This window comes from Scyliorhinus torazame, unplaced genomic scaffold (genome assembly GCF_047496885.1).
Source record: "Scyliorhinus torazame isolate Kashiwa2021f unplaced genomic scaffold, sScyTor2.1 scaffold_1559, whole genome shotgun sequence".
In the NCBI taxonomy this organism is placed as follows: domain Eukaryota; kingdom Metazoa; phylum Chordata; class Chondrichthyes; order Carcharhiniformes; family Scyliorhinidae; genus Scyliorhinus; species Scyliorhinus torazame.
In genome coordinates this window covers 15,092-42,596 of record NW_027309286.1, presented here as the reverse complement: position 1 = coordinate 42,596, position 27,505 = coordinate 15,092, and the positions used below count along the sequence as shown (strand labels likewise).

Genomic DNA, 27,505 nt, shown 5'->3' with positions numbered 1-27,505 from the left:
ATGGGCCCTAGTGGAGATTAACTCTCCTCTGACCACCGCCTTCAGCGCCTCCAGACCAGCCCCACCTGCACCTCCCCATTGTCGTTAGCCTCTAAATATCTTTCAATGCACCCCCGGATCCGCCCGGTCACCTCCTCATCCGCCAACAGTCCCACATCGAGGCGCCACAGCGGGCGCTGGTCCCTCTCTCCCCCAACTCCAGCTCCACCCAATGCGGGGCATGATCTGAGATAGCTATCTCTGAATATTCCGTGCCCTCCACTCTCGGGATTAGTGCCCTACTCAAAATGAAGAAATCTATCCGGGTTTGTGTTCCAGTGCCTTCCCATCCTGATCCCTAAGGCCTTTTTTAAACAGGTCAGCAAGAGCATCATGGGATTCGTGCGAGCGAATAAGGCCCCGAGGATAAAAAGGGTGTTTCTGGAGCGTAGCAGGACAGAGGAGGGCTAGTGTTGCCCAATCTATGTGGGTACTACTGGGCTGCCAATGTGGCGATGATCCGTAAGTGGATAATGGAAGGGAAGGGGGTGGCGTGGAAGAGGCTGGAGATGGCGTCCTGTGTGGGCACGAGTCTGAAAGCGCTGGTGACGGCACAGCTGCCACTCCCGCCGACAAGGTACACCACGAGTCCGGTGGTGGCGGCGACTCTGAAATTTGGGGCAGTGGAGGCACCACAGAGGTGAGGTAGAGGCCTCGGTTTGATCCCGATCCGAGAGAACAATCGGTTTGTCCCGGGGAGAATGGATGGGGGGTTTCTGAGCTGGCATCGGGCAGGAATTAAAAGAATGGGGTACCTGTTTATAGATGGGATGTTTGCGAGCCTTGGGGCGCTGGAGGAGAAATTTGAGCTGCCCCCCGAAACGCCTTGAGGTACATGCAGGTGAGGGCGTTCGTGAGACAGCAGGTGAGGGAATTTCCGCTGCTTCCAGCACGTAAGATTCAAGATAGGGTGCTCTCGGGGGTGTGGGTTGGAGAGGCAAGGTCTCGGCGGTCTATCAGGAGATGCAGGAAGAGGAGGAGACCTCGGTGGAGGAGCTAAAGGGTAATGGGAGGAGGGGCTTGGGGAGGAGATAGATGAGGGTCTGTGGCTGATGCCCTGGGTAGGGTTAATTCTTGCTCCTCTTGCGCCAGGCTTAGTCTGATACAATTTAAGGTTCTTCACAGAGCGCATATGACAGAGGTGAGGTTGAGTAGGTTTTTGGGTAGAGGACAGGTGTGTGAGGTGCTCGGGGAGCCCAGCGAACCACGCCCATATGTTCTGGGCGTGTCCGGCGCTGGATGGGTTTTGGAGGGACTTTGCGAGGACCGTGTCTCAGGTGGTGGTCACCCGCGTCAAGCCGAGCTGGGGGTTAGCATTATTTGGGGTATCGGATGAGCTGGGAGTGCAGGAGGCGAAAGAGGCCGGTATTCTGGCCTTTGCGTCCTGGTAGCCCGGCGGAGGATTCTGCTACAGTGGAAGGATGCGAAGCCCCCAAGAGTAGAAGCCTGGATCAGCAACATGGCAGGGTTCATTAAATTGGAGAGGGTAAAGTTTGCCTTGCGAGGGTCTGTGCAAGGGTTCTTCAGGCAGTGGCAACCGTTCCTAGACTTTCTAGCGGAACGTTTGGAGGTGGTCAGCAGCAGCAGCCCGGGGGGGGGGTAGGTGTTTGTTATCATATCATAGAATTTACAGTGCAGAAGGAGGCCATTCGGCCCATCGAGTCTGCACCGGCTCTTAGAAAGAGCACCCTACCCAAGGTCAACACCTCCACCCTATCCCCATAACCCCACCCAACACTAAGGGCAATTTTGGACACTAAGGGCAATTTATCATGGCCAATCCACCTAACCTGCACATCTTTGGACTGTGGGAGGAAACCGGAAGAAACCCACGCACACACGGGGAGGATGTGCAGACTCCGCACAGACAGTGACCCAAGCCGGAATCGAACCTGGGACCCTGGAGCTGTGAAGCAATTGTGCTATCCACAATGGGGGGGGGTTGTACATTGGAGGAATTCGCGATATAAGTGTACGATGTTGATCTGTGTGTTTTATGCTTTTCTTTTTCTGTAAGTTGAAAATTTGCTAAAATTGAATAAAAATATATATATTTTTAAAACAATTGAACTCAGAGACCGGGAATCCTGTGGAGAATAACGCACCTCTGACTCCCCTGAGATTGTCCACCATCTGCAAGGCACAAGTCAGGAATGAAATGGAATACTCTCCACTTGCCTGGATGCGTGCAGCTCCAACAATCAAGAAGCTTGACACCATCGAGGACAAAGTGGCCCACTTGATTGTCATCCCATCCACAACACTAAACATTCACTCCCTCCAGCACCAATGCATGTAGCAGCCGTGTGTATCCCCTCCAAGATGCATTGCAGCAACTCAACAAGGCTCCTTAGACAGCAACTTCCAAACGTGTGACCACTGCCATCTAGAAGGACAAGGGCAGCAGATACATGTTCCCCTCCAAGCCACTCACCATCCTGACTTGGAAACATATTGATGTTCCTTCACTTTCGCTGGCTCAAAATCCTGGAATTCCTCCCTAACAGCACAGTGGTTGTTCCTACGCAACATGGACTGCAGCGGTTCAAGAAGGCAGCTCACTACCACCTTCTCAAGGGCAATTAGGGATGGGCAATAAATGCTGGCCTGCCCAGATTCACTCCCACATCACAAAAACAAATTAAAACTGCAATTTGAAATGTGAACTGTTTTGAGACACCTTGAGGATATGATAAAGTGTTACATAGATAGCCGTCTTTCTTTAGCTGGGTGGTTGTTGGGCAAATTCCGTTTGGAAAATATTCAATGGTTGAGAGGAGCACGAGTTCTTATTTACACTGTTAATGTATTTAAAGGACAGCCTAAGGACACAGGTCATTTAATTACTTTACCAAGACTATTGGCACATTTTCCAGTACAAATGTGCATTGACATCATTCCAATATTTGGTTTAATACCTTGTGATTTCTCTCTTTATTGTCTGATATTGTAACTCCCTGCCTCTTTGTATAATTTACTATCAGTCATGTGATCATGCAATTCCTAGCCCCAGTTATATAAGGAGTTGTCTGCCACCACATTCCTGTGAGATCCTCCGGGTTGTAGTTGTTAATCTTACGGTCTCCCTCTCTCCGCCTGCTTCGCAGCAATGTGGTGGAGTTTGCTGTTGCTCTGTGTGGGCGGCGCTCTGGGATATTACGCCCCAGATGAAATCCTGTCCTTGCCGGGTCTGAACACCCAACTCAACTTCAGGCAGTGGTCCGGCTACCTGCAGGCATCTACAGGCCAACATCTACATTACTGGTAGGTGAAAGGGGCTCCACAGGAGCTAAGACACGGGGATACCCTACCCTGGCATTGGGCACAAGGTAAAGTTAGTGTCTGACAGTCCCCCGGTCTCCTGAACTCTTAGTGGGTGAAGATCCCAAATCAGATCCCTGGTCTCTGTAGAGTTGGGAATCACAACTGGGCTAAACTAAATTCTGGATTTGTGGATGAGGTGGAATTGGGGTAAGATTGTGATTGAGAGGCTGTGCAGCTTTCGCTGCGACTAATCATTTTCCAGTTAATTACTGAGTGATGCCCTCCACTGTTCAATATCCCATTGGCATCCAGTGTTTGGGAAAAGGCAGGAAGAATGGATGCTGGGGGGAGGTGAGGGGGTGGATACAGATTCTGACTGATTGCAGGTTGTATCCAGGAAGAGTCAGAGGGGAGATTAAGGAAAATAAAGTCTTGCGTTTATATCGCATTTTTCATGATTACTGCTCATCTCAAAGTGCATTACAGCCAATGATGTTGTTTTGAAGAGTAGCCACTGTTGCAATGTAGGAAATGGACCAACCAATTTGTGCACAGCAAGCTCCCACAAACAGCAATGTGACCCTGACCAGATAATTTGAATTTGTGATGCCGATTGAGGGAGAAATATTGGCCAAGGTAGTGGGGAGAACTCCCCATTGTTCTTCAATGGGATCTTCGAGGTCCACTCGAAAAGACAGCCTTGATTTCACACTCATCTATCCAGGGCTGGAAAAGTTTGTTTATGAGCAAGATTGGGTCAGCTGGAGTTGTTTTCACTGGACAAAGGAGGCTGAGGGAAGTATAAAATGATCTGAAGTCCAGTGTGAATAGGAAGGATCTATTTCTCTTCGCAAAGAGGTTTATAACCTAGATAATTCAAAGGAATTGATAGAAGAACTGTGTCCAGCTGCTCAACGTGATGGGCTGGATTCTCCAATCGCTGACACTGAAATCGCGTTTGGCGATTGGCCGGAGAATCCACTTATACGCTGAAATCAGGGGCGGCGCTGTTTGGCCATTGGTCCGCCCCCTCAAAAATGGCATACTTGAGGAGTACACCGCACACCATCGGGACGGCCTCAGGACGTCACCTGAGGTCCTCCCCCGATGCTCCGCCCCTGATGGGCCGAGTTCCCAATGGCGTGGGACACGCATCCTCTCACTTTTCGGGGACCTCGCTTGGCGGCTGCGGACTGTGTCCAGCGCCGCCATAGTCAGGGGAGAGCCGTTCTGCTGGCAGGGCGGGCTTCGGCGGGGGCTGGGGGATTGGAGAGGGGTGGTCCGGGGGTGGCAAGGGGGGTTACAAGTGCAGTTTTTGGCAGGCCGGGTCCGCGCGCAGCCGGCGCCATGCTGTACGGCGCGGCTGCCCCAGGCCGCCACCATGCGCATGTGCGGCCATTGGCCCGGCCATTCTGTGGCCGTATCCGTAGGTAAAGCCGGGAGCTTTACGCGGCGCGGCTGATAGCTCCCTCCCCCCACCGGGCGGCGGGCCAGTGCAGGGGCGGCGCCGACTTTCTCGTCGTAAGACCAGATATATTCTGCGGACATGGTCGCAGAATCGGAGTATCCCGCCCGATGTGTCTAGTGTGTGGGTCAGATAATTTGTTTGTTTTCTGATTTTGTGTGATTGTTTTCTCCACATTTTCAGCCTCCGCCACTGGATAGCAGCAATGTGAAAAAGAGAGACAAACGTGTAAATCTTTTTCTGTCGGTACTGTCATGTGAGAGTACCTTTAAGAAATGGGTGTTTACGAAATATACCTTTAAGAAATGGATGTTTATCAGTGATGTCAGAGTGTGGGTGGAGCTGGGCAGTCTGTCAGATTTTTACTTTCGTTTTAGGCTGTTTGCTGCAGGGTGTGTTTTAGTTTCGTTTTCAGTGTTGGAGCTGAAGCCAGACAGAGCGGGTGTACTGTTGATCTCTCTGCCATGAAAAGACTATCGCTTGATCATTTGGTGAATTCAGAATTATAAATGTTCTCAGTAGTGAATGTAAACCTAATGTGCTTCTGTCAAAAGGTGTTTCTTCTGTCTTCTGGATGTTGTTTGGGAAGTTGTTAAGGATTACGTAGTGTTGTATTCTTTGGGGTTTGTATTTGAATTGATGGTTGCTAAGATGTTCACTGTATGTTTCAAAAAGGTTAACTTGAGTTCATAGAATAAACATTGTTTTGCTTTAAAAAATACTTTTCCATTTCTGCTGTACCACACCTGTAGAGTGGGCCGTGTGCTCCCCATACCGCTATCTATTAAAAGTTGTGGGTCAGATGAACTCCATGATACACTTTGGGGTTCTCTAGCCCTGGCCCATAACAGTACATAGACCCTCCGTCGGCAGCAAGTCCTCCACTGTACCTCCTCATGGAGACACACAGAAACTAGGCCCTTTATAGCCCCAGCTTAATGTTTCAGAGGAACACACAGGTTTGGCTCCCAGACATGTGGTGTGCAGGCCCACAGGCATGTGACACGCCCTGGCACTCATGAACCAAACTCCCAGCCATGGATGGATAGCCCCATAACTTTATGGATTGTGGGTTGTGGGGGTGAGACCCACGCAGACACGCGGAGAATGTGTAAATTCCACACAGGCAGTGACCCGGGGCCAGGATCGAACCCGGTTTCTCGGAGTTGTGAGGCAGCAGTGCTAGCCACTGCGCTACCTTGCTGCCCTACCTCGCTCGTTCTTGAAGTGATTTAATGACTCAGATTCCACCGCACAATGAGGCAGCGAGTTTCACAAATTTGCCACCCTCTGCGAGAAGTAGTTCCCCCTCATTTCAGTTCTAAATCTACCACCTCTCAACTTATATCCGTGACCTTTCTTTCTAGATTGCACACAAGGGGGAAACATTTGGTCCATGTTTACTTTATCAATCTCATTTAGTATTTTATACACCTTCCAACAAACTTCGGGACAGCATCCACAATACCACACCCTCAACAGCAAGAGAAAAAAATGTTGATTGGTTTGAAGCTAACATCACTGTGATGGAGCCTGTCATTGAAGCCAGGTGGCTCGCTCTCATTACTTACAAAGGAGAGCTGAACGAGAAGACTCTGAATGTACTAAGAGCTGCATTAGCATTCCAAACTGAAATGGTCAGCAAATGGTCAGACCTTTTACATCTGGAACACTGTGTGCAGTTGCGGTCCCCATATTTAAGGAGGGATACACTTACATTAGAGACAGAAGAGTGAAGGTTCACTAAATTTGTCCCTGTGGTGAGGGGATAGTCCACTGATGAGAGGCTGAGTAATAGAAGAATGAGAAGTCATCTCATTGAATGATAAAAGATTCTGAAGGGGCTTGATCGGGTAGACGTTGAGAGATCATTTCTGCTGATTGGGGAATCTAGAACATAGTCTCAGAATAAGGGGCTGATCATTTAGGGCTGAGATGAGGAGCAATCTCTTCATTCAAAGGGTTGTGAATCATTGGAATTCTCTATCCCAGAGGTCTGTGGATGCTTCATTGCTGGATATATTTAACACTGGAATATAGATTTCTGGTCTCTTCGGGAATCAACGGATATGGGAAGTGGGTGGGGAAATGAAGTTGAAAGGCAAAATCAGCCATGATCAGGTTGAATGGTGGATCAGATTGACGGGCCGAATGGTCTACTCCTGTTCCTATTTCTTGTGTTCTGATCTGTACCTCAGTTCCACTGCCCCCCCCCCCCCCGCCCCCCCAATCTTTACTTCACCTCCCTTGATGCCGCTACCTAACAGAACTTCATTGATCTCCATCCTGAAAGCTCCAAATGCCCCTCAAAGTCCCCAACCTTCTGGGTGAGACCTCAAGATTTCCACTCCCCTTTGGCTGAAGAACTAATTTATAATTTCACTCCTGAAGGGTAATCCACTAAAGGAAATTGATTCTCCATATCTATCCTGTCAAACCCTTTTAACATATTAAAGGCCTCAATTAGATTGCCCTTACTGAAAAATGTCAACAGTATAAACAGAATAATTGCTTTCAGAAGACCAGGGCCAGAAGTGACCTTGATGGATCACTCTCCAATCCAGTGACTATAGAGTAGATAGGGAAATACTGCTCCCATTGGTTCAAGGATCACAAAACCAGAAGACATTGATTTAAAGTGTTTGACAAAAAAGAGTGATGTGAGGGAATGGTTAAGAGCTGGAGAGCACTACCTGAGTGGGTGATGGAGGCAGCTCCATTTGTGGTTTACAAAAGGAAATTGGAAATTATGAAGGGAAAAGATTGGCATTGCTACAGTGAACAAACAGGAGAGTGAAACTAGCTGAGTAGCTCTCATAGAGAGTTAGTATGGTTACAAACCGTTGAATGGCTTCCTCCCTGTGCTGGAATTGTTTAATGATTCTAAAACTGTGCCTCACCTCTCCATGCTCTTGCAGGCTCCTCTGACCCAGACATTAATTCCAACTTGTTTTGGCTCCTGCAGGTTTGTGACATCCCAGCAAGACCCAGCCAATGACCCTGTGGTCCTGTGGCTGAATGGTGGACCTGGGTGCAGTTCTTTAGGTGGATTGCTCTCTGAAAATGGACCTTTGCATGTAAGTGCTCGCCTTACTGAAGGGTGATGATTGAGTTTTCTGTTGGCAAATCTCAGTTAAGACAGCAGTGTTGACTTTAAGTCACGCCCGGGCTGGTGGGAAGGGACAGCGAGGGCTCCTGGTTCTGTCCTGACCCATTGCTCACCGACCAGCCCAAGTTGGTGTTTGAAGATCAGAAAACCCAAACTCTTGTTTCCCCTTTCCATTCCCAGAACATGGATTAGGAATGGAATCTGTAACCTTCTGGTTAGTCTAGCTCAGTGCTGTCCAGGGTTGTACATTTATACTCTGAGCCATTGGGAGAATTGAGAATAGAGTTTGTTATAGAAACATAGAAAATAGGAGCAGAAGGAGGCCTTTTGGCCCTTCGAGCCTGCTCCACCATTCATTATGATCACGGCTGATCATCCAACTCAGTAACCTATTCCTGCTTTCCCTCCAAATACTTTGATCCCTTTAGTCCCAAGGACTACATCTACCTCCTTTGTGAAAACATACATTTTGGCCTCAACTGCTTTCTGTGGTAGTGAATTCCACAGGCTCACCTCTCTCTGGGTTAAGAAATTGTTCCTCATCTCAATCCTAAAAGGTTTACCCTGTACCCTTAGACTATGAACCCTGGTTCTAGACAAACCCACCATCTGGAACATCCTTCCTGCATCTACCCTGTTTAGTCCTCTTAGAATGTTGTAGGTTTCTGGGCGGCACGGTAGCAGTGGGTAGCACTGTTGCTTCACAGTCCCAGTTTCTAGTCCCGGCTTGGGTCACTATCTGTGCAGAGTCGGCACGTTCTCCCCGTGTCTGCGTGGGTTTCCTCCGGGTGCTCCGGCTTCCTCCCACAGTCCAAAGAGATGCAGGTTAGGTGGATTGGCCATGATAAATTGCCCTTAGTGTCCAAAAAGGTTGGGTGGTGTTACTGGGTTGCGGGTTGCAGGGTGGGGGGTGCTCTTTATAAGGGCCGGTGCAGACTCGATGGCTTCCTTTTCTTCTGTAAATTCTATGGTCTATGATGTATGAAAGTGCAATAAGTGAACAGGAGGTAAATAGCCAAGGAGCTCTTGAAGGTTGGTGTGTGTATGGGGAGGGGGGGGTGGGGGGGGCACAGTTGCAGTGGAGAGTGGGAGCCTGGGGGAGCTGGTTAATGCAGATTCAGGTTGATCGGTCACATCCTGTTAACTTCAGTGCATTTCCTTCCAGGTGAATGACAATGGCCGTACACTCTACATCAACGAGTACAGCTGGAACAAGATGGCCAATGTTCTGTACCTGGAATCCCCAGCTGGGGTTGGCTTCTCCTATTCTGATAATAGGAACTACGCCACCAATGATATGGAGGTATTGCGCTCAATCTGCTGTCGCTGCTAGGACACCCAGGGAGTGAGAGCAGTTTGCTGGGGGCTGGGTCATCACGTCCGGCCTGGAGAAGGTAGAAATGTGCCAGGAAAAGACAAAACAGGGATCCTTTGACAACCAGGGCTATTTATTTCTTGCCTCCAACAATCAGTGTGTCACTCGAGATAGCTGTTTGAGCAGCTGCTGTTAACTATCCTATCCAGACTGTTGAGTGAAATGGACCTTCGTCGAGATGGACCTTTGCACATCACCAGCTTCATTTTCTTCATTGAGAGACTGAGGGCTGGATTCTCCGGTTTTGCGGCTATGTCCGGAGGAAGCACCTGGTCTTATGACCAAAACGTCGGCTCCACCCCCGCACCGATGCTCCGCCTGGTGGGGGGCTAGTAACCGCGCCACGTAAAGTCCCCAGCTTTACCTGCAGATATTGATGGAGAATGGCTGGGTCTGTGGCCGCACATGCGCACGGCAGCGACCTGTACAACATGGCGCCGGCACGCGTAGACCCAGCCTGCCAGATAGTGCCCCCCTGTAGCCCCGCTCGCCACCCCCGGACCACCCCCACCTGTCCCCCCAGCCCCCGCCGAAGCTGCCACAGCAAGTGGAATGGCTCCCCCGCCTCCCGACTGTGGCAGTGTTGGACACAGTCCACAGCTGCCATGGAAAACTGAGAGGACACGCGACCGACGCCGTCGGGAAGTCGGCCCATTGGGGGGGGGGGCTTCAGGTGACGTCCTGAGGCCATCCCAACAGCATGCGGCATACTCAGCGATCTGGCCTCCCCGAACAGGCGCCGGAATGTGGCGACTAGGGGCTTTTCACAGTAACTTAATTTGAAGCCTACTTGTGACAATAAGCGATTTTCATTTCATTTCAAAATTCTGAATGTTGGACACAGGAAGGTACAGAAAAACATTGTTTATCTGAGCACTCCCTAAATCTGATAGTCCCTGATCAGCGCTGTCTCAAATATCTATCCAGTTCTCCTTTCCCCTCGTCACTCCATTTCACATGTTAACCACCATCTTCGTGAAGTAGTTTAAACTAAGTTGACTGCATCTTCCCTTTTAAAATACACACTGGTTCTAGACCTGGCGTCAATGGCAAATTTATTATTGGAGCTGGGTTTATCAATTCTCTTAAAAATCTTCGATAAAACTCTCCTCAGCCTTATCTTCATCACAATGAAGATCAATTGCACTCCCTGTAATGCTAGAAAATTCTTCTAGTAGCACAACCACAGTATACGTAGTTCAGTACTCTATAGGGATTTTCCTCATATTCCTGTGTAACACTTCCCAATATTCAGCTTACTGCTACTGCCTACAATGGTGTTGGCTTCAATGAAATCTCCACAACTGCCCCATGTACCTCTGTATTGTATCACGGAGCAAAGTTACTTAATTTATGTTCGCACTACTTATTTCCAATTCCTAACTAACATTTGCCACTTTTCTACTGACTTCTCAAACTATCGACTTTCCCGTTTATGTTGACTCTTCCCTACTGTTTGGAGACGTCAGCAAACAAAAATACTTCAATTTTTGCCTCCACCTAATAATGTGGCCTCAGCAGTGAGCCCAGTGGAACTGAGTCATGACCCTTTTCCACTCTGATGATGGGTCATTGTGCTCAACCTGTTGGACACCCCGGGTAGTTACAGCAGTTTGCTGGGGGTTGGTGATCCCTGTAGCACTAAATCATGACCCTTTTCCACTCTGACCCAGCTCCATTCACAAAAACATTTTGCTTTCTCTCGTTTCATCAATTTTCTGAACTCCTGCGCCGTTCTGTAGCCAAGAACAGTTTGATTATTGGGTCAAATAAAGAAGAAAAACTTGTATTTCACAACCTCGGGATATCCCAAAGTGCCTCAGAACCAATCGAGTATTTCAAAAGGGCGGACATTGTTGTAGGAAGTATGGTAGCTAAGGTTGGGCACAGCAAGATCCCACAAACAGTCGCTAGCAAGAATTTCCCTGGTTGTCTTCATAATAGTGCCATGGGCCTCTTGCATCGCTGAAGAGGCATTTTGGACCTTGGCTTAGTGTCTCATCTGAAAGACAACACATCTGGCTGCAGGCGGTTCAATACCAGCACTGGGGACGACCCTGGATGGTGCTCTGAAGTCTCCTGAGTGGGACTTGAACCCACATCCTACTAACTGTTTGAGGTACCGGAGCTACCCAGCGAGCTGACACTCAAATGACTTAGGAGATGAACAACTTCAATCTCAAAGTTTTCAGGGCAGCCAGCACCCTGAACCCAGTAATGTCAATGACTTTAGCTGGCAGGTTCTTTATGAGTCTTTCACCCTGCAGGAAGCACAGCTCTAACTCCTGATCTTGTATTCGCCTCCCTACTCCTCACTTCAACAGGTTGCCGAGAACAACTACCTGGCCCTGCTGGCTTTCTTCAGAAAGTTTCCCAGCTTCCAGCGGAATGAATTCTACGTCACTGGTGAAAGTTATGGGGGCGTCTATGTGCCGAGTCTGAGTCTGAAAATCGCCAATGGCCCAGCCAAGATTAACTTGAAGGTATTTCCATTTCCTTCTGCTCTAGAAGTCTAGCGTCTTCCCGGCCCCGTGTTCATCCCTCTCCCTGTTATTGTTTGGGTGAATTGTCCTGCCTGTAATCTGGAACAGTGGCTCAGCCGCACATATGGAATTGAAGCAATTAATAAAGGGTGTGAGAGAGTAAAGAGTCTGTATTTGATACAACATTTTATCACAATGTCAGAAAAAGCCTCACAGATAATTTTGTTTTAAAAAAAGTTAGAGACCCAATTCTATTTTTCCAATTAAGGGGCAATTTAGTGTGGCCAATGCACCTACCCTGCACATCTTTCAGGCTGTGGGGGTGAGACCCACACAGACACGGGGAGAATGTGCAAACTCCACACAGTGACCCTGGGCCAGGGTCGAACCCGGGTCCTCAGCGCCGTGACCACTGCGCCACCATGCCGCCCTAGCCTCACAGTAATGAAATACTTTTGAAGTGTCATCATTATAGTAATTTAGGAAACATGGCTGCCAATTTGGACACCACCAGCTGACAAACAGCAATAATCTGCTTTTCTGATGTTGGTGGGATAAAATTTGGCCAGAACACGAGGGAGGACAACCAGCTGTTCTTTGATTTTGTGCTGTGTTATTCTTTATCCCCATCTGAGATGGCGAGGTGAAGATTTGGTTTAATGACTTATCAAAAAAAAACAGTACCTCTGACAATGAGGCACTCTCTCAGTACTGCACTCACGTGTGAGGCTCGGTTTATATCCTCCAGTTTTGAAGTGGGTTCAAACACACAATCGCTTGACTTGGAGATGAAAATGATACCCATTGAGTGACTGGCACAGGCTGCTGTTCTTCAATGTCTAGGTGGGCAGGACAAACGTCCAATCCTACAGCCAATCCTTGGTGGCAGCTGATTTAGGCAAATCGTTGCTGTGGGTATCCTTCCAGTTAAGATTTTCCCCATTGTACACGCTGATGAATGTCGGCACTCGTATATCCTTCCGAATGTGGATGGGGGCAGGGGCCCAGGCTGTTGTGATGAAGCTACATTCTCTGTTCTAGGGGTTTGCAGTCGGGAACGGATTGAGCAGCACGTATTTCAATGACCAGTCAGTCGTCTATTTCGGATATTACCACGGACTCTTCGGCGACACGTGGGTATTATGTTCGAACCTCTAAACCAGGTGTATTAAATCACAACGCGAGGTCGGGCTAAAAGGGGCATTGTGTTCTCTCCCTGAAATGTTGCACAGACCATGGTTCAATGTTGGATAATCTATACCCATTGAATAGCAGCCAGACCACCAGTCCGAGCAGTGATCTTATTAACTTATGTCAGATTCTGAGGGGACGGGGTAGATGCAAAGAAAATATTTTCCCTCATGGAGGAATATTGAAGGGCACGGTTTCAGATTAAAGTGTTCTTCTATTTAAGGTTGCGATGAGGAAGAATTTCTTCTCTCAGAGGGTCATTAATCTTTAGAATTCTCTCCCCCAGCGAGCAGTAGGAGGCTGGGTCATTGAATATATTCAAGGCTGAGCTAGACAGATTTTTCATCTACAAAGGAATCAAGGGATATCTGCCAGGCCATGATGAGATCGGCTTTGGTCTTATTGAATTGCAAAGCAGTCTCAAGGGGCCGAATGGCCTATTCCTGCTCCTATTTCTTTTGTTAACTTTGGTTGGAAAAGATAAATGTTATTTCTCTCACATTTGTGACTTTCCAACTCCTCGAGTACAAATCACAAAATGGTGACAAAGGGACAGGGAGCCTTTCCTTATTCTAATTGGAGTTCATTTTGGAAAAGCAAAACACAACAGATTGAGCTTTGAAAATCACAGAAGGGAGGCAAGGAGAGGAATAAGATACTGCTTCTGGGTTCGGGGAGCCTATCCTTTTTCTCGCTGCTCTTTGGGGAGCAAGTAGGAACGGGCTGACTGGGGCAGGGTTTGGGAAGAGCACGAGGATGGAGCAGGTGGTGTGAATATGTAAGTACATGATAGGATGCAGGAACAAAGAACAAAGAAAAGTACAGCACAGGAACAGGCCCTGCTGCCCTCCAAGCCTGTGCCGACCATGCTGCCCGTCTAAACTAAAACCTTCTACACTTCCGGGGTCCATATCCCTCTATTCACATCCGATTCATGTATTTGTAAGATGCCCTTCAAACGTTACTATCGACCCTGCTTCCACCACCTCCTTAGCAGCGAGTTCCAGGCACCACTCCCCTCTGTATAAAACGCGAGGTCGGGCTAATAGGGGCATAGTGTTCTCTCCCTGAAATGTTGCACAGACCAGTGTTCAATGTTGGATAACCTATACCCACTGAATGGGCAGCCAGACTACCATTATGAGCAGTGACCAGATTAAAACATGCAAATTCTGAGGGGATAGAGTAGATGCAAAGAAAATATTTTCCCTCATGGAGGAATATTGAAGGGCACAGTTTCAGATTAAGGTGTTCTCCGATTTAAGATAGTGATGAGGAAAAATTTCTTCTCTCAGAGGGTCATTAATCTTTAGAATTCACTCCCCCAGCGAGCAGTAGGAGACTGGGTCATTGAATATATTCAAGGCTGTGAAAGACAGATTTTTAAAAAATATATATATTTTGTTAAAGTTTTCAAACAAAATTTTTCCGTTTTTACAAATCAATATAAAAATAATACAATAACTGATTTATTTAAATAATATAGTGAACTAACAAAGTGACAAAAAAAAAGTGCTCCCCCCCCCCCTCCTGGGTTGCTGCTGCTGCCAATCTATTTTCCCTTAACGCGAGATAGTCAAGGAACGGTTGCCACCGCCTGGAGAACCCCTGAGCCGATCCTCTCAGCGCAAATTACATTCGTTCCAACTTTATGAACCCTGCCATGTCGTTTATCCAGGCCTCCATGCCGGGGGGTTTCGCTTCCTTCCACATAAGTAGGATCCTTCGCCGGGCTATCAGGGACGCAAAGGCCAGAATATCGGCCTCTTTCGCCTCCTGCACTCCCGGCTCTTCCGCTACCCCAAATATAGCCAACCCCCAGCCTGGCTTGACCCGGACCTTCAGCCCCTTTGAGATCACCTTTGCCACTCCCCTCCAGTACTCATCCAGTGCCGGACACGACCAGAACATGCGTGTGTTGTTCGCCGAGCTTCCCAAGCACCTCCCGCACCTGTCCTCCACTCCAAAGAACCTGCTCATTCTTGCTCCCATCATATGTGCTCTATGTAGAACCTTAAATTGAATCAGGCTAAGCCTGGCACACGAAGACGAGGAATTTACCCTACTTAGGGCATCAGCTCACAGCCCCTCCTCAATCTCCTCCCCCAGCTCTTCTTCCCATTTTCCCTTCAGCTCCTCTACCAGCGCCTCCCCCTCATCTCTCATCTCCTGATATATTTTGGACATTTTGCCCTCCCCGACCCATACCCCTGAAATCACTCTATCCTGGATCCCCTGTGTCGGGAGCTGCGGAAATTCCCTCACCTGTTGCCTCGTAAACGCCCTCGTAAACTTGCATATATCTGAAGATATTCCCCGGGGGCAACTCATATTTTTCCTCCAGCGCTCCCAGGCTCGCAAACGTCCCGTCTATAAACAGGTCCCTCAGTCTCCTAATTCCTGCTCGTTGCCAACTCTGGAACACCCCGTCCATCCTTCCTGGGACAAACCTGTGGTTATTCCTGATCGGGGGCCACACCGAGGCACCCATCACCCCCATGTGTCGCCTCCACTGCCCCCAGATCCTCAAGGTTGCCACCACCAGTGGGTTTGTGATTTACCTTTTCAGGGAGAACGGCAGCGGCGCCGTCACCAGCGCCTTTAGGCTCGTTCCTTTACAGGACGCCATCTCCAGCCTCTTCCACGCCGCCCCCTCTCCCTCTCTCATCCACTTACAAACCATCGCCACATTGGCGGCCCAGTAGTAGTCGTTCAGGCTCGGCAGCGCCAGTCCCCCTCTATCCCAACTGCGCTGCAGGAACCCCCTCTTTACCCTCGGGGTCTTCCCTGCCCACACAAAGCTCATAATGCTCCTGTCTATTTTTTTTAAAAAGGCCTTTGTGATCAGAATGGGGATACATTGAAACACAGAAAAGAAACCTCGGGAGGACCAACATTTTTACCGCCTGCACTCTGCCCGCCAATGAGAGCGGCAGCATATCCCACCTCTTGAAATCCTCCTCCATCTGCTCCACCAGTCGCGTCAGATTAAGTCTGTGTAGAGTTCCCCAGTTCCTAGCTACCTGGATCCCCAAGTATCGGAAGCTCCTTTCCGTTCTCCTTAACGGCAGAGCGTCTATTCCTCTTCCCTGGTCCCCGGGGTGTATTACAAAAAGCTCGCTCTTCCCCATATTTAGCCTGTATCCCGAGAAATCTCCAAACTCCCTCAATATAATCATCTAGATAGGAATAATATGATCAGGGATAGTCAGCATGGCTTTGTGAAGGGTAGGTCATGCCTCACAAACCTTATCGAGTTCTTTGAGAAGGTGACTGAACAGGTAGACGAGGGTAGAGCAGTTGATGTGGTGTATATGGATTTCAGCAAAGCGTTTGACAAGGTTCCCCACGGTAGGCTATTGCAGAAAATACGGAGGCTGGGGATTGAGGGTGATTTAGAGATGTGGATCAGAAATTGGCTAGCTGAAAGAAGACAGAGGGTGGTGGTTGATGGGAAATGTTCAGAATGGAGTTCTGTCACAAGTGGAGTACCACAAGGATCTGTTCTGGGGCCGTTGCTGTTTGTCATTTTTATCAATGACCTAGAGGAAGGCGCAGAAGGGTGGGTGAGTAAATTTGCAGACGATACTAAAGTCGGTGGTGTTGTCGATAGTGTGGAAGGAAGTAGCAGGTTACAGAGGGATATAGATAAGCTGCAGTGCTGGGCTGAGAGGTGGCAAATTGGAGTTTAATGTAGAGAAGTGTGAGGTGATTCACTTTGGAAGGAATAACAGAAATGTGGAATATTTGGCTAATGGAAAAGTTCTTGAAAGTGTGGATGAGCAGAGGGATCTAGGTGTCCATGTACATAGATCCCTGAAAGTTGCCACCCAGGTTGATAGGGTGGTGAAGAAGGCCTATGGAGTGTTGGCCTTTATTGGTAGAGGGATTGAGTTCCGGAGTCAGGAGGTCATGTTGCAGCTGTACAGAACTCTGGTACGGCCGCATTTGGAGTATTGCGTACAGTTCTGGTCACCGCATTATAGGAAGGACGTGGAGGCTTTGGAGCGGGTGCAGAGGAGATTTACCAGGATGTTGCCTGGTATGGAGGGAAAATCTTATGAGGAAAGGCTGATGGACTTGAGGTTGTTTTCGTTGGAGAGAAGAAGGTTAAGAGGAGACTTAATAGAGGCATACAAAATGATCAGAGGGTTAGATAGGGTGGACAGTGAGAGCCTTCTCCCGCGGATGGAAATGGCTAGCACGAGGGGACATAGCCTTAAACTGAGGGGTAATAGATATAGGACAGAGGTCAGAGGTAGGTTCTTTACGCAAAGAGTAGTGAGGCCGTGGAATGCCCTACCTGCTACAGTAGTGAACTCGCCAACATTGAGGGCATTTAAAAGTTTATTGGATAAACATATGGATGATAATGGTATAGTGTAGGTTAGATGGCTTTTGTTTCGGTGCAACATCGTGGGCCGAAGGGCCTGTACTGCGCTGTATTGTTCTATGTTCTATGTTCTATGTTCTATGTTCTATATGTTCTATAACCTCTGGCATCCCCTCTACAGGGTCCGCAACATATCGCAGTAAGTCATCAGCGTAGAGTGACACTCGATGCTCCTCTCCCCCTCTAACCACCCCCCTCCATTTCTTAGAGTCCCTCAACGCTATGGCCAGTGGTTCAATTGCCAATGCGAACAGTAATGGGGACAGGGGACACCCCTGTCTTGTTCCCCTGTGTAGCCGAAAATACTCCGATCTTTGCCGGTTTGTGACTACACTTGCCACTGGGGCCCCATATAGGAGTCTGACCCATCTGACAAACCCCTCCCCCGAACCCAAACCTCCTCAGCACCTCCCACAAATACTCCCACTCCACCCTATCGAATGCCTTCTCCGCATCCATCGCCGCCACTATCTCTGCCTCCCCCTCCGCTGGGGGCGTCATCATCACCCCCAGCAGCCGTCAAACGTTGACATTCAGTTGTCTCCCCTTTACAAACCCTGTCTGGTCTTCATGCACCACCCCCGGGACGCATCCTCTATCCTTGTCGCCAGCACTTTTGCCAGCAGTTTGGCGTCTACATTTAGGAGTGAGATAGGCCTGTATGACCCGCATTGCAGCGGATCTTTATCCCGCTTCAGGATTAATGATATCGTCGCCTCCGACATTGTTGGGGGTAGTATCCCCCCTTCCCTGGCCTCGTTAAAGGTTCTCGCCAACAGCGGGGCCAACAGGTCCACATATTTCCTGTAGAATTCCACCGGAAACCCGTCTGGTCCCGGGGCCTTCCCTGCCTGCATGTTCCCCAGTCCCTTAGTCACCTCGTCCACCTCGATTGGCGCCCCCAGACCTGCCACCTCCTGCTCCTCCACCCTCGGGAACCTTAGTTGGTCCAGAAAATGTAGCATTCCCTCTTTTCCCTCCGGGGGTTGGGACTTATATAGCCTCTCATAAAAGGTCTTTAAACACCTCATTTACCTTCCCTGCTCTCTGCTACATAGTTCCCGTTTCATCCCGAACTCCCCCGATCTCTCTCGCCGCTATCCTCTTACGAAGTTGATGGGCCAGCAGCCGGCTCGCCTTTTCCCTATACTCATATCTCATCCCCTGTGCCTTCCTCCACTGTGCCTCTGCCTTTCATGTGGTCAGCAGGTCAAACTCCGTCTGAAGTCTTCGTCTTTCTCTATATAGTCCTTCGTCTGGGGCCTCCGCATATCTTTTATCCACCCTCAAAATCTCCCCCACTAATCTCTCCCTTTCTTTGCCCTCTTGTTTCTCCTTGTGGGCTCTAATGGAGATCAGCTCTCCCCTAACCACCGCCTTCAGCGCTTCCCATACTACCCCCACCTGGACCTCACCATCATCATTGACCTCCAGGTATCTCTCAATACACCCCCGCACCCTTCCACAGACCCCCCTCATCCGCCAATAGTCCCACATCCAGTCGCCAGAGTGGGCGCTGCTCCCTCTCTTCTCCTAGTTCCAGATCCACTTAGTGCGGGGCATGGTCTGAAACAGCTATGGCCGAGTACTCCGTTCCTGCCACCTTCGAGATCAGTGCCCTACTCATAACAAAGAAGTCCATTTGGGAATATACCTTGTGGACATGGGAGAAAAAGGAGAACTCTTTGGCCAACGGCCTAGCAAACCTCCACGGATCCACTCCCCCCATTTGTTCCATAAATCCCCATAGCACCTTGGCCGCTGCCGGCCTTCTTCCGGTCCTGGATCTAGACCGGTCTAGCCCTGGATCCAGCACAGTATTAATGCCCCCCCCCATTACCAGGCTTCCAGGTCCGGGATACGTCCCAGCATCCGCTTCATAAATCCCGCGTCATCCCAGTTCGGGGCATATACATTTACCAGCACGACCGCCTCTCCCTGCAATCTACCACTCACCCGTTATCCACCACTATATTCTTAGCCTCGAACGACACCCGTTTCCCCACCAGTATCGCCGCCCCCCTGTTTTTCGCGTCCAACCCTGAGTGGAATACCTGTCCCACCCATCCTTTTCTTAACCTAACCTGATCCACCACCTTCAGATGCGTCTCCTGGAGCATGACTACGTCTGCCTTCAGTCTTTTTAAGTGCGCGAACACCCGGGCCCTCTTAATCGGCCCATTTAGGCCTCTCACATTCCACGTGATCAGCCGGATTGGGGGGCCACTCGCCCCCCCCGCCGACTAGCCATCCCCTTTTCTGGGCCAGCCCCCCCGTCCAGATCCCGCGCACCCACCTGTTCCCCAGGCGGCGTCTTCCCGTCCCGACCACTCTTCTCTTGCCAGCTCCCCCTTGCACTCAGCAGCAGCAACCCAGTTAGTCGTCGTCACCTCCCCCCCCCCCCCCCGCCGCTAGATCCCCATCTAGCATGGTTACTCACCCCATAATGCTTCCGAAAGTCGGATAATTCTAGCTGACCCCAGCTTCCCCCGTTTTCTCTTTGACCCCCATGCGTGTGGGGCTCTCTTCCTTCCTGCGCCTATCTTCCTGCCATCATCTCCATAGCGCGGAAAAACCCCGCGCTTTCCTATCGGCCCCGCCCCCTATGGCACAGCTCCCTCATTCCCCATCCCCCCTCTCTGTCCCTTTTTCCACCGGCGCCCACATTTCTTCGTGTCTCCCCATCAAGGGGAGAGTAATTCCCCATCCAACGTTACTATATAATAAACCTCCCATTTCCCAATTTACATTTCTGTACCACAACCTCGTTGTTTCCCCCCCAACGTCCAACTCTCAGTTCTAGTCCAGTTTCTCTTCTTGGATGAAGGTCCATGCCTCATCCGCCGTTTCGTAGTAGTAGTTCTTGCCCTGATGCGTGACCCACAATCGCGCCGGCTGCAGCAACCCAAATTTTATTTTCTTCCTGTGCAGCACCGCCTTGGCCCGATTAAAGCTCGCCCTCCTTCTCGCCACCTCCGCGCTCCAGTCCTGATACACTCGTATCACCGCATTCTCCCACCTGCTACTCCGTACCTTCATGGCCCAGCTCAGAACAGCCTCTCTGTCCATGAAGCGGTGAAATCTCACCACTATCGCCCTTGGTATTTCGCCCGCCTTTGGTCGTCTCACAAGGACCCGGTGCGCTCCTTCCACCTCCAAGGGGCCCGTTGGGGCCTCAGCTCCCATTAGCGTATGGAGCATCGTGCTCACATAAGCCCCAACATCAGCTCCCTCTGTTCCTTCGGGGAGACCTAGAATCCGTAGGTTCTTCCTCCTCGAGCTGTTCTCCAGGGCTTCCAACCTTTCGATACACCTCTTATGTAGCGCCTCATGTGTCTCCGTTTTTACCACCAGGCCCTGTATCTCATCCTCATTTTCGGCTGCCTATGCCTTCACTCCACGGAGCTCTATCGCCTGGACCTTTTGTGTTTCCTTCAGTCCATCGATTGCCAATAGCATCAGCGCCAGCACCTCCTTCTTTAGTTCCTCCACACACCGTTGGAGGAATTTCTGCTGGTCTGGGCCCCATGTCGTCTGGGCTCCATCCGCCGCCATCTTGCTTCTTCCTTCTCTTCTCTGCCGCTGCTCCAAAGGATCCTTCGCAATCTGGCCACTGCCACTGGTCCTTTCCATACACCCCCAAGGGGGGACACCTTCCTTCGTCACCCCACACTGGGTTTGGTCTGAAAAGATTTCCGTCGGGGCTCCCAAAAAGAGCCCAAAAGTCCGTTAGAACGGGAACTGCCGAAACGTGCGGCTTAGCAGTGCATCGCCGCAACCGGAAGTCGTGAGACAGATTTTTAATCTACAAGGGAATCAAAGGATATCTGCCAGGCTTTGATCAGATTGGCTTTGGTCTTATTTAATTGCAAAGCAGTCTCAAGGGGCCGAATAGCCTATTGCTGCTCTTATTTCTTTTGTTAACTTTGGCTGATTTGTTAGGAAAGGTAAATGTTATTTCTCTCACATTTGTGACTTTCCAACTCCTAGGGTACAAAGCGCAAAATGGTGACAAAGAGACAGGGAGCCTTTCCTTATTCTAATTGGAGTTCATTTTGGAAAAGGAAAACACAACAGATTGAACTTTGAAAATCACAGAAGGGAGACAAGGAAGGGAATCAGATACTGCTTCTGGGTTAGGGGAGCCTATCCTTTTTCTAGCTGCTCTTTGGGGAGCAAGTAGGAACGGGCTGACTGGGGCAGGATTTGGGAAGAGTATGAGAATGGAGCAGGTGGTGTGAATATGTAAGTACATGATCGGATGCAGCAAGAAAGAACAAAAAAAAGTACAGCACAGGAACAGGCCCTTCGGCCCTCCAAGCCTGCGCCGACGATGCTGCCCGTCTAACCTAAAACCTTCTACACTTCCGGGGTCCATATTCCTCTATTCCCATCCGATTCATGTATTTGTCAAGACGCCCCTTAAACGTCACTATCGTACCTGCTTCCACCACCTCTTTGCCAGCGAGTTCCAGGCGCCCACCCACTCTGTGTAAAAAAAACTTCCCTCGCACATCTCCTCTACAATTTCCACCTCGCACCCTACACCTATGTCCCCTAGTAATTGGCACTTCCACCCTGAGGAAAAGCCTCTGACTACCGACTCTGTCACATGCCCCTCATAATTTTGTAGACTTCTATTAGGTCGCCCCTCAATCACCATCATTCCAGTCAGAACAAACGGAGTTTAATCAACCTCTCCACATAGCTAATGCCCTCCATAATCAGGCAACATCTTGGTAACCTCTTCTGTACCCTCTCCAAAGACACCACATCCTTCTGGTAGTGTGGTGACCAGAATTGAACGAGAGTAAGGAAACACATTTTCTCCACAACCTCCAGTTGATTAGAGGCTCCTTGCCCCGCTACAACATCTCACATTGGAAGGAAATGAAAGGCAAGACAGAAAGGCAGAAGCAAAAAGAATAGTTAAGAGGAAAGAAGCAGGAAGAAAGAGGAGGCAACATGAGACATCAGAGAGAGGCCAGAGATATTTTCTGACTTATCATGTTCAATGTCACAGGAGATTGTTTAGTTTCCATTATACATTCCAATGTCTACATTTATAATAGAAACAACATTTATAATTTTTTAACAATGTAATTGAATCTTCCCAAAATGGTAGGGAGGGGTAATTACAATGCCAAAAGTCTACATAGACATCTTACATTCTAAATGTGGACACAGGAGTTCATAAGGGTGAAAATTGACAACAGGAAGTTAGCTTTTGTAGCCAGGAGGTGCTTGCAGCGATAGGATTAATTTAGCCAATGTTATTTTTCTAAATAAATTCTCAATATTCCTTTGAATTGAATTGACAGACCACGGTCGAGATTCTCCGACCCCCCGCCGGGTCGGAGAATCGCCGGGGGCTGGCGTGAATACCGCCCCTGCCAGTTGCCGAATTCCCCGGCACCGGATATTCGGCGGGGGCGGGAATCGCGCCGGTTGGCGGGCATCCCCCCCCCCGCGATTCTCCGGCCCGGATGGGCCGAAGTCCCACTGCTAGGATGCCTGTCCCACCGGCGTGGATTAAACCACCTCTCTTACCGGCGGGACAAGGCGGCGCGGGCGGGCTCCGGGGTCCTGGGGGGGGCGCGGGGCGATCTGGCGCCCTGGCCCGCGATCGGGGCCCACCGATCCGCGGGCGGGCCTGTGCCATGTGGGCACTCTTTTCCTTCCGCCTTCGCCACGGTCTTCACCATGGCGGAGGCGGAAGAGACTCCCTCCACTGCGCATGCGCGGGGTGCCGTAAGCGGCCGCTAACACTCCTGCGCATGCGCCGCCCGGCAATGTCAATTCCGCACCAGCTGGCGGGGCACTTCCGCCAGCTGGCGGGGCGGAAATCAGTCCGGCGCGGGCCTAGCCCCTCAACGTTAGGGCTCGGCCCCCCAAGATGCGGAGGATTCCGCACCTTTGGGGCGGCGCGATGCCCGACTGATTTGCGCCGTTTTTGGCGCCGGTCGGCGGACATCGCACCAATACTGGAGAATTTCGCCCCACATGTCTGAGGCACTATTTTATCAGAGGCTGCACTGTTGGTACTATCTATGGCAGAGAACAAGCGCCTGTCAGTGATCTTGAGGTAAATTGACCAGGAGGTTCCCAGCTCCCAACAGGGCGGTCTTGGCCTCTTTGTTTCTATATTCATTTTTGGCATATGAGCATCATTGGCATTTATTGGCCATTGTGGGAGTCCAGAGAAGGAGATGGTGGCTTATTTCAACCACTGGTGTGGTTCAGTCCAACTGAAGTCAACATTCATTTGTTCAATTCATTTTCTCATATTCAAAAAATTGTACATTTATGTTTTTTTTAATGTAACATTTAACACTTTTGTAATTTGGAGTAATTTGATGGTACGCTGTTTCAGCTATAAGATGATGTACTGCCATCATTACACCGAGAGACTGTAATCTCTCTCATTGAGAAGTATGTGTAGGGGAGGGGACAGTTTAAACACAGTGGATTAATTAACTTCATTAATTTCTATTGGGATTTTTAGAATCTGCAACAGTGCATTAAATATTGCAAGAATAGTAATCCAATCTATGCAAGCATTGAGTTATATACACATTGACAGCAATGTCACAAATGTCTTTCTTTATTCTTTTATGGGATGCGGATGTCACTGGCAAGTCCAGCATTTGTTGCCCATCCCCAATTGCCCTTGATCTGAGTGACTTGCTCGGCCATTTCAGCAGGTGGTTCAGTCAGTAAAGTCAAACAGGAGGCGGCGAGAGAGATTGGGAAAGTAAAGGACACAAGGGGGGAAGGTGGTGGTGGATCCGGCGGGGGTGAACAATGTGTTTCGGGAATTTTACAGTATATTATATAAATTGGAACCACCAGCCGGGGAGGAGGGTATAAAGCGATTCTTGGGGGCGCTGGAATTCCCGAGGATAGATGAGGAGTTGGTGGAAGGTTTGGGAGCCCCAATTGGACTTCGGGAGGTTATAGACCTGTTGGGGGCGATGGGTAAGGCCCCGGGATATCCGGTTGAGTTCTATAAAATGTTTTCCAGGTTGCTGGAGCCGCTGCTGGTAAAGGCTTTTAATGAGTCGAAGGAGTTGAGAGTGCTCTCCGCAACGCTATCGCTCGCATCGATTTCCCTTATTTTGAAGCGGGATAAGGATCCGGAGAGTTGTGGGTCATGCAAAATTGCTGGCAAATATCTTGACCACGCACATCGAGGATTGTGTCCTGGGGGTAATAGGGGAGGACCAGATGGGATTTGTGAAGGGACGTCACCTGACGTCCAATATTAGGCGGCTCCTAAACGTGAGAATTATGTCACGAAGGAAGGGTCACGAGGTCAAGGTGGTTGTGGCCATGGGTGCAGAAAAAGCCTTTGATCTGGTAGAATGGAAGTACCTGTGGGATGTCCTGGGAAGGTTCGGGTCGGGATTAGTGGACTGGGTCCAGTTGCTATATCAGGCACCGGTGGCGAATGTAAGGACCAACCGGGTTCGATCAGAGTATTTTAGTCTGTGTAGGGGGATAAGGCAGGGGTGTCCACTCTCCCCACTACTGTTTGCCCTGGTCATAGAGCCTTTGGCAATGGCACTTAGGTCATCGAACATTTTGTGGGGGACAGTGACAGGGGGGTGGAGCATAGGGTCCCAGGTTCGATTCTGGCTTGGGTCACTGTCTGTGCGGACTGTGCACGTTCTCCCTGTGTCTGCGTGGGTTTCCTCCGGGTGCTCCGGTTTCCTCCCACAGTCCAAAGATGTGCGAGTTAGGTGGATTGGATATGCTAAATTGCTCTTAGTGTCCAAAAAGCTTAAGTGGGGGTTACTGGGTTATGGGGATAGGGCGGAGACGTGGGCTTGAGTAGGGTGCTCTTTGTAAAGGCCGGTGCAGACTAGATGGGCCGAATGGCCTCCCTCTGCACTGTAAATTCTATGATTCTATGATAGGATCTCACTCTATGTGGACGATTTGCTTCTTTACATAACGTTGGGGGGAATTGCAGGAATTATGGGGATATTGGAGGAATTTGGGCGGTTCTCAGGTTACAAATTAAACATGAGCAAGAGCGAGGTCTTCGCCATCCAGGCAAGGGGGCAGGAGAGGAGACTGAGGGAGATGCTGTTTAAAGTGGTGGGAAGGAGTTTTAGGTACCTGGGGATTCAGGTGGCTAGGGACTGGGGCCAGCTCCATAAGTTAAATTTGGGCAGGGTGATCGAGCAAATGAAAGGGGACTTCCACAAGAGGGACTTGCTCCCCCTGTCATTGGCGGGGAGAGTACAGACTGTGAAGATGACAGTCCTCCCGAGATTGCTGTTTGTGTTTCAATGTCTCCCAATCTTCATCCCCAAGGCATTTTTCAGGGAGGTGAACGCGGCGATCTTGGGTTTTATATGGGCTGGGAAAGCCCCGAGGGTGAAGAAGGCCCTTCTGGAACGGGGGCGCGGGGAGGGGGTCTTGACCCTTCCGAACTTTATTAATTATTACTGGGCGGCTAATATATCGATGGTTAGGAAGTGGGTAGTGGGGAAGGGGTTAGTCTGGGAGCGAGTAGAGGCAGCATCTTGTAAGGGCACGAGTCTGGAGGCTCTGTTAACGGCACCTCTGTCGGTACGCCACAAGCCTGAGAGTGTGGGGGCAATGGAGGCAGCACATGAGACTGGAGGGGGCATCGGTGTGGTCACCAATCTGTGACAATCACCGGTTTACTCCAGGGGGCTGGATGGGGGAATTTGGAGGTGGCAGCACGGTGAGATTGAGAGGTTTGGGGATCTCTCCACTGAGGAAGGTTTCCTGAGCCTGGAACAGCTGGAGGAGTAGTTTGAGTTTCGGGTAGGAACGGATTTCGGTACCTGCAGGTACGGGACTTTGTCCGGAGGCAGGTTCCAGGCTTTCCTCGCCCCCTAAGGGGACTACAAAATAAGATGATGTCAAAAACAGCGATTGAGGAAGGGAGGGTCTCAGAAATATATAAGGAATTGATGGAGTGGGAAGGGGCCCCAATCGGGGAGGTGAAGAAGAAGTGGGAGGATGAGTTGGGGGGAGGGGGCGGGGGTGTCAGACTATAGGAATACGCCCCGAGGAGAATCAATTCATGCTCATTGTGTGTCAGGCTTAGCCTGAGCCAGTTCAAGGTGGTTCATAGGGCTCATATGACTGTGGCCCGGATGAGTACGTTTTTCAAGGAGGTGGTGGACAGATGTGGGCGGTGTGGGGGAAGCCCAGCGCATCACGTACACATATTTTGGGCGTGTCCGAAGCTGAGGGGGTTTTGGCAGGGATTCTCAGATGCCACGTCAGAGGTCCTGGAGGGAGGGTTACTCTGAGTCCAGAGATGGCAATATTTGGAGTGTCGGAAAATCCGAGAGCCCAAGGGGGGGGACATTTTGGCCTTCGCCTCCTTGGTGGCCCGGAGACAGATTTTGCTGGGATGGAGGGACTCAGTGCCTCCAAAGTCAGGAGTGTGGGTTAGTGACATGGCAGGATTTCTCAGACTAGAGATTATATTCACCTTAAGGGGTTCAATTCAGGGGTTCGCTTGGAGGTAGCAGCGGTTCATCGACTTCCTTAAGGAAAAATGACCATCAGCAGAAGAGGGGGGGAAAGGGAGGCATGGCAGTGAAGCATACGGGTAGTGAATCTAATATATGGGTAGTCAGGAGGTAGGGCAGGGGGAAATTGCGTATGTTACTGTGAGGTTGTTGCGTGTGACGTACCGCTCGGTTGTTTAGAGTGTTAAAATATTAAAATTATAAATGCTTCAATAAAATGTTTCCTAAAAAAAAAGTCAGTAAAGTCACCATAATCCCCGATGACCAATGGCTGTTTTCCCCTTTAAGTGGGGGGAGAGCTGACTGGTGGTGATTTAACCTGAGATCACACCTCAGACGAGGGGTATAATTAACCTCAGCCAGTATGGGAATTGAACCCGCGATGTTGGCCTTGCTTTGGATCAGAAACTAGCTGTCCAACCGACTGAGCTAAACGGGCCCCGATTAGGAGATAACCATTGTTAGAGTCACATGTAGGCCAGACCGGATTCGGGCGGCAGATTTCCTTCCCTAAAGGGCAAAACTGAACCAGATGGACAATCAATGAGAGTTGTTTATGGTCATACAGAGGGCTGACTTTATATTCCAGATTTATTATTGAAATTTCAATTCCATCAGTTGCCATGGTGGGATTTGTACCCATGTCTCCAGAGCATGAGCCTGGG

General features: G+C 49.8%; 1 protein-coding gene across 1 annotated transcript in view; it reads left to right on the top strand.

Moving 5' to 3' along the window:
* Nucleotides 1–3,093: 3,093 nt before the first annotated feature.
* The window catches only part of LOC140407481 (lysosomal protective protein-like), a 37,750-nt gene continuing 13,338 nt past the window's right edge, over nt 3,094–27,505 (top strand). Inside the window, exons 1-5 of the mRNA XM_072494933.1 lie at nt 3,094–3,303; nt 7,734–7,845; nt 9,043–9,180; nt 11,577–11,735; nt 12,777–12,868. Of these exons, the coding sequence (XP_072351034.1) occupies nt 3,149–3,303; nt 7,734–7,845; nt 9,043–9,180; nt 11,577–11,735; nt 12,777–12,868 (656 nt within the window). The 5' untranslated portion in view covers nt 3,094–3,148. The remainder of the gene's footprint in view (nt 3,304–7,733; nt 7,846–9,042; nt 9,181–11,576; nt 11,736–12,776; nt 12,869–27,505) is intronic.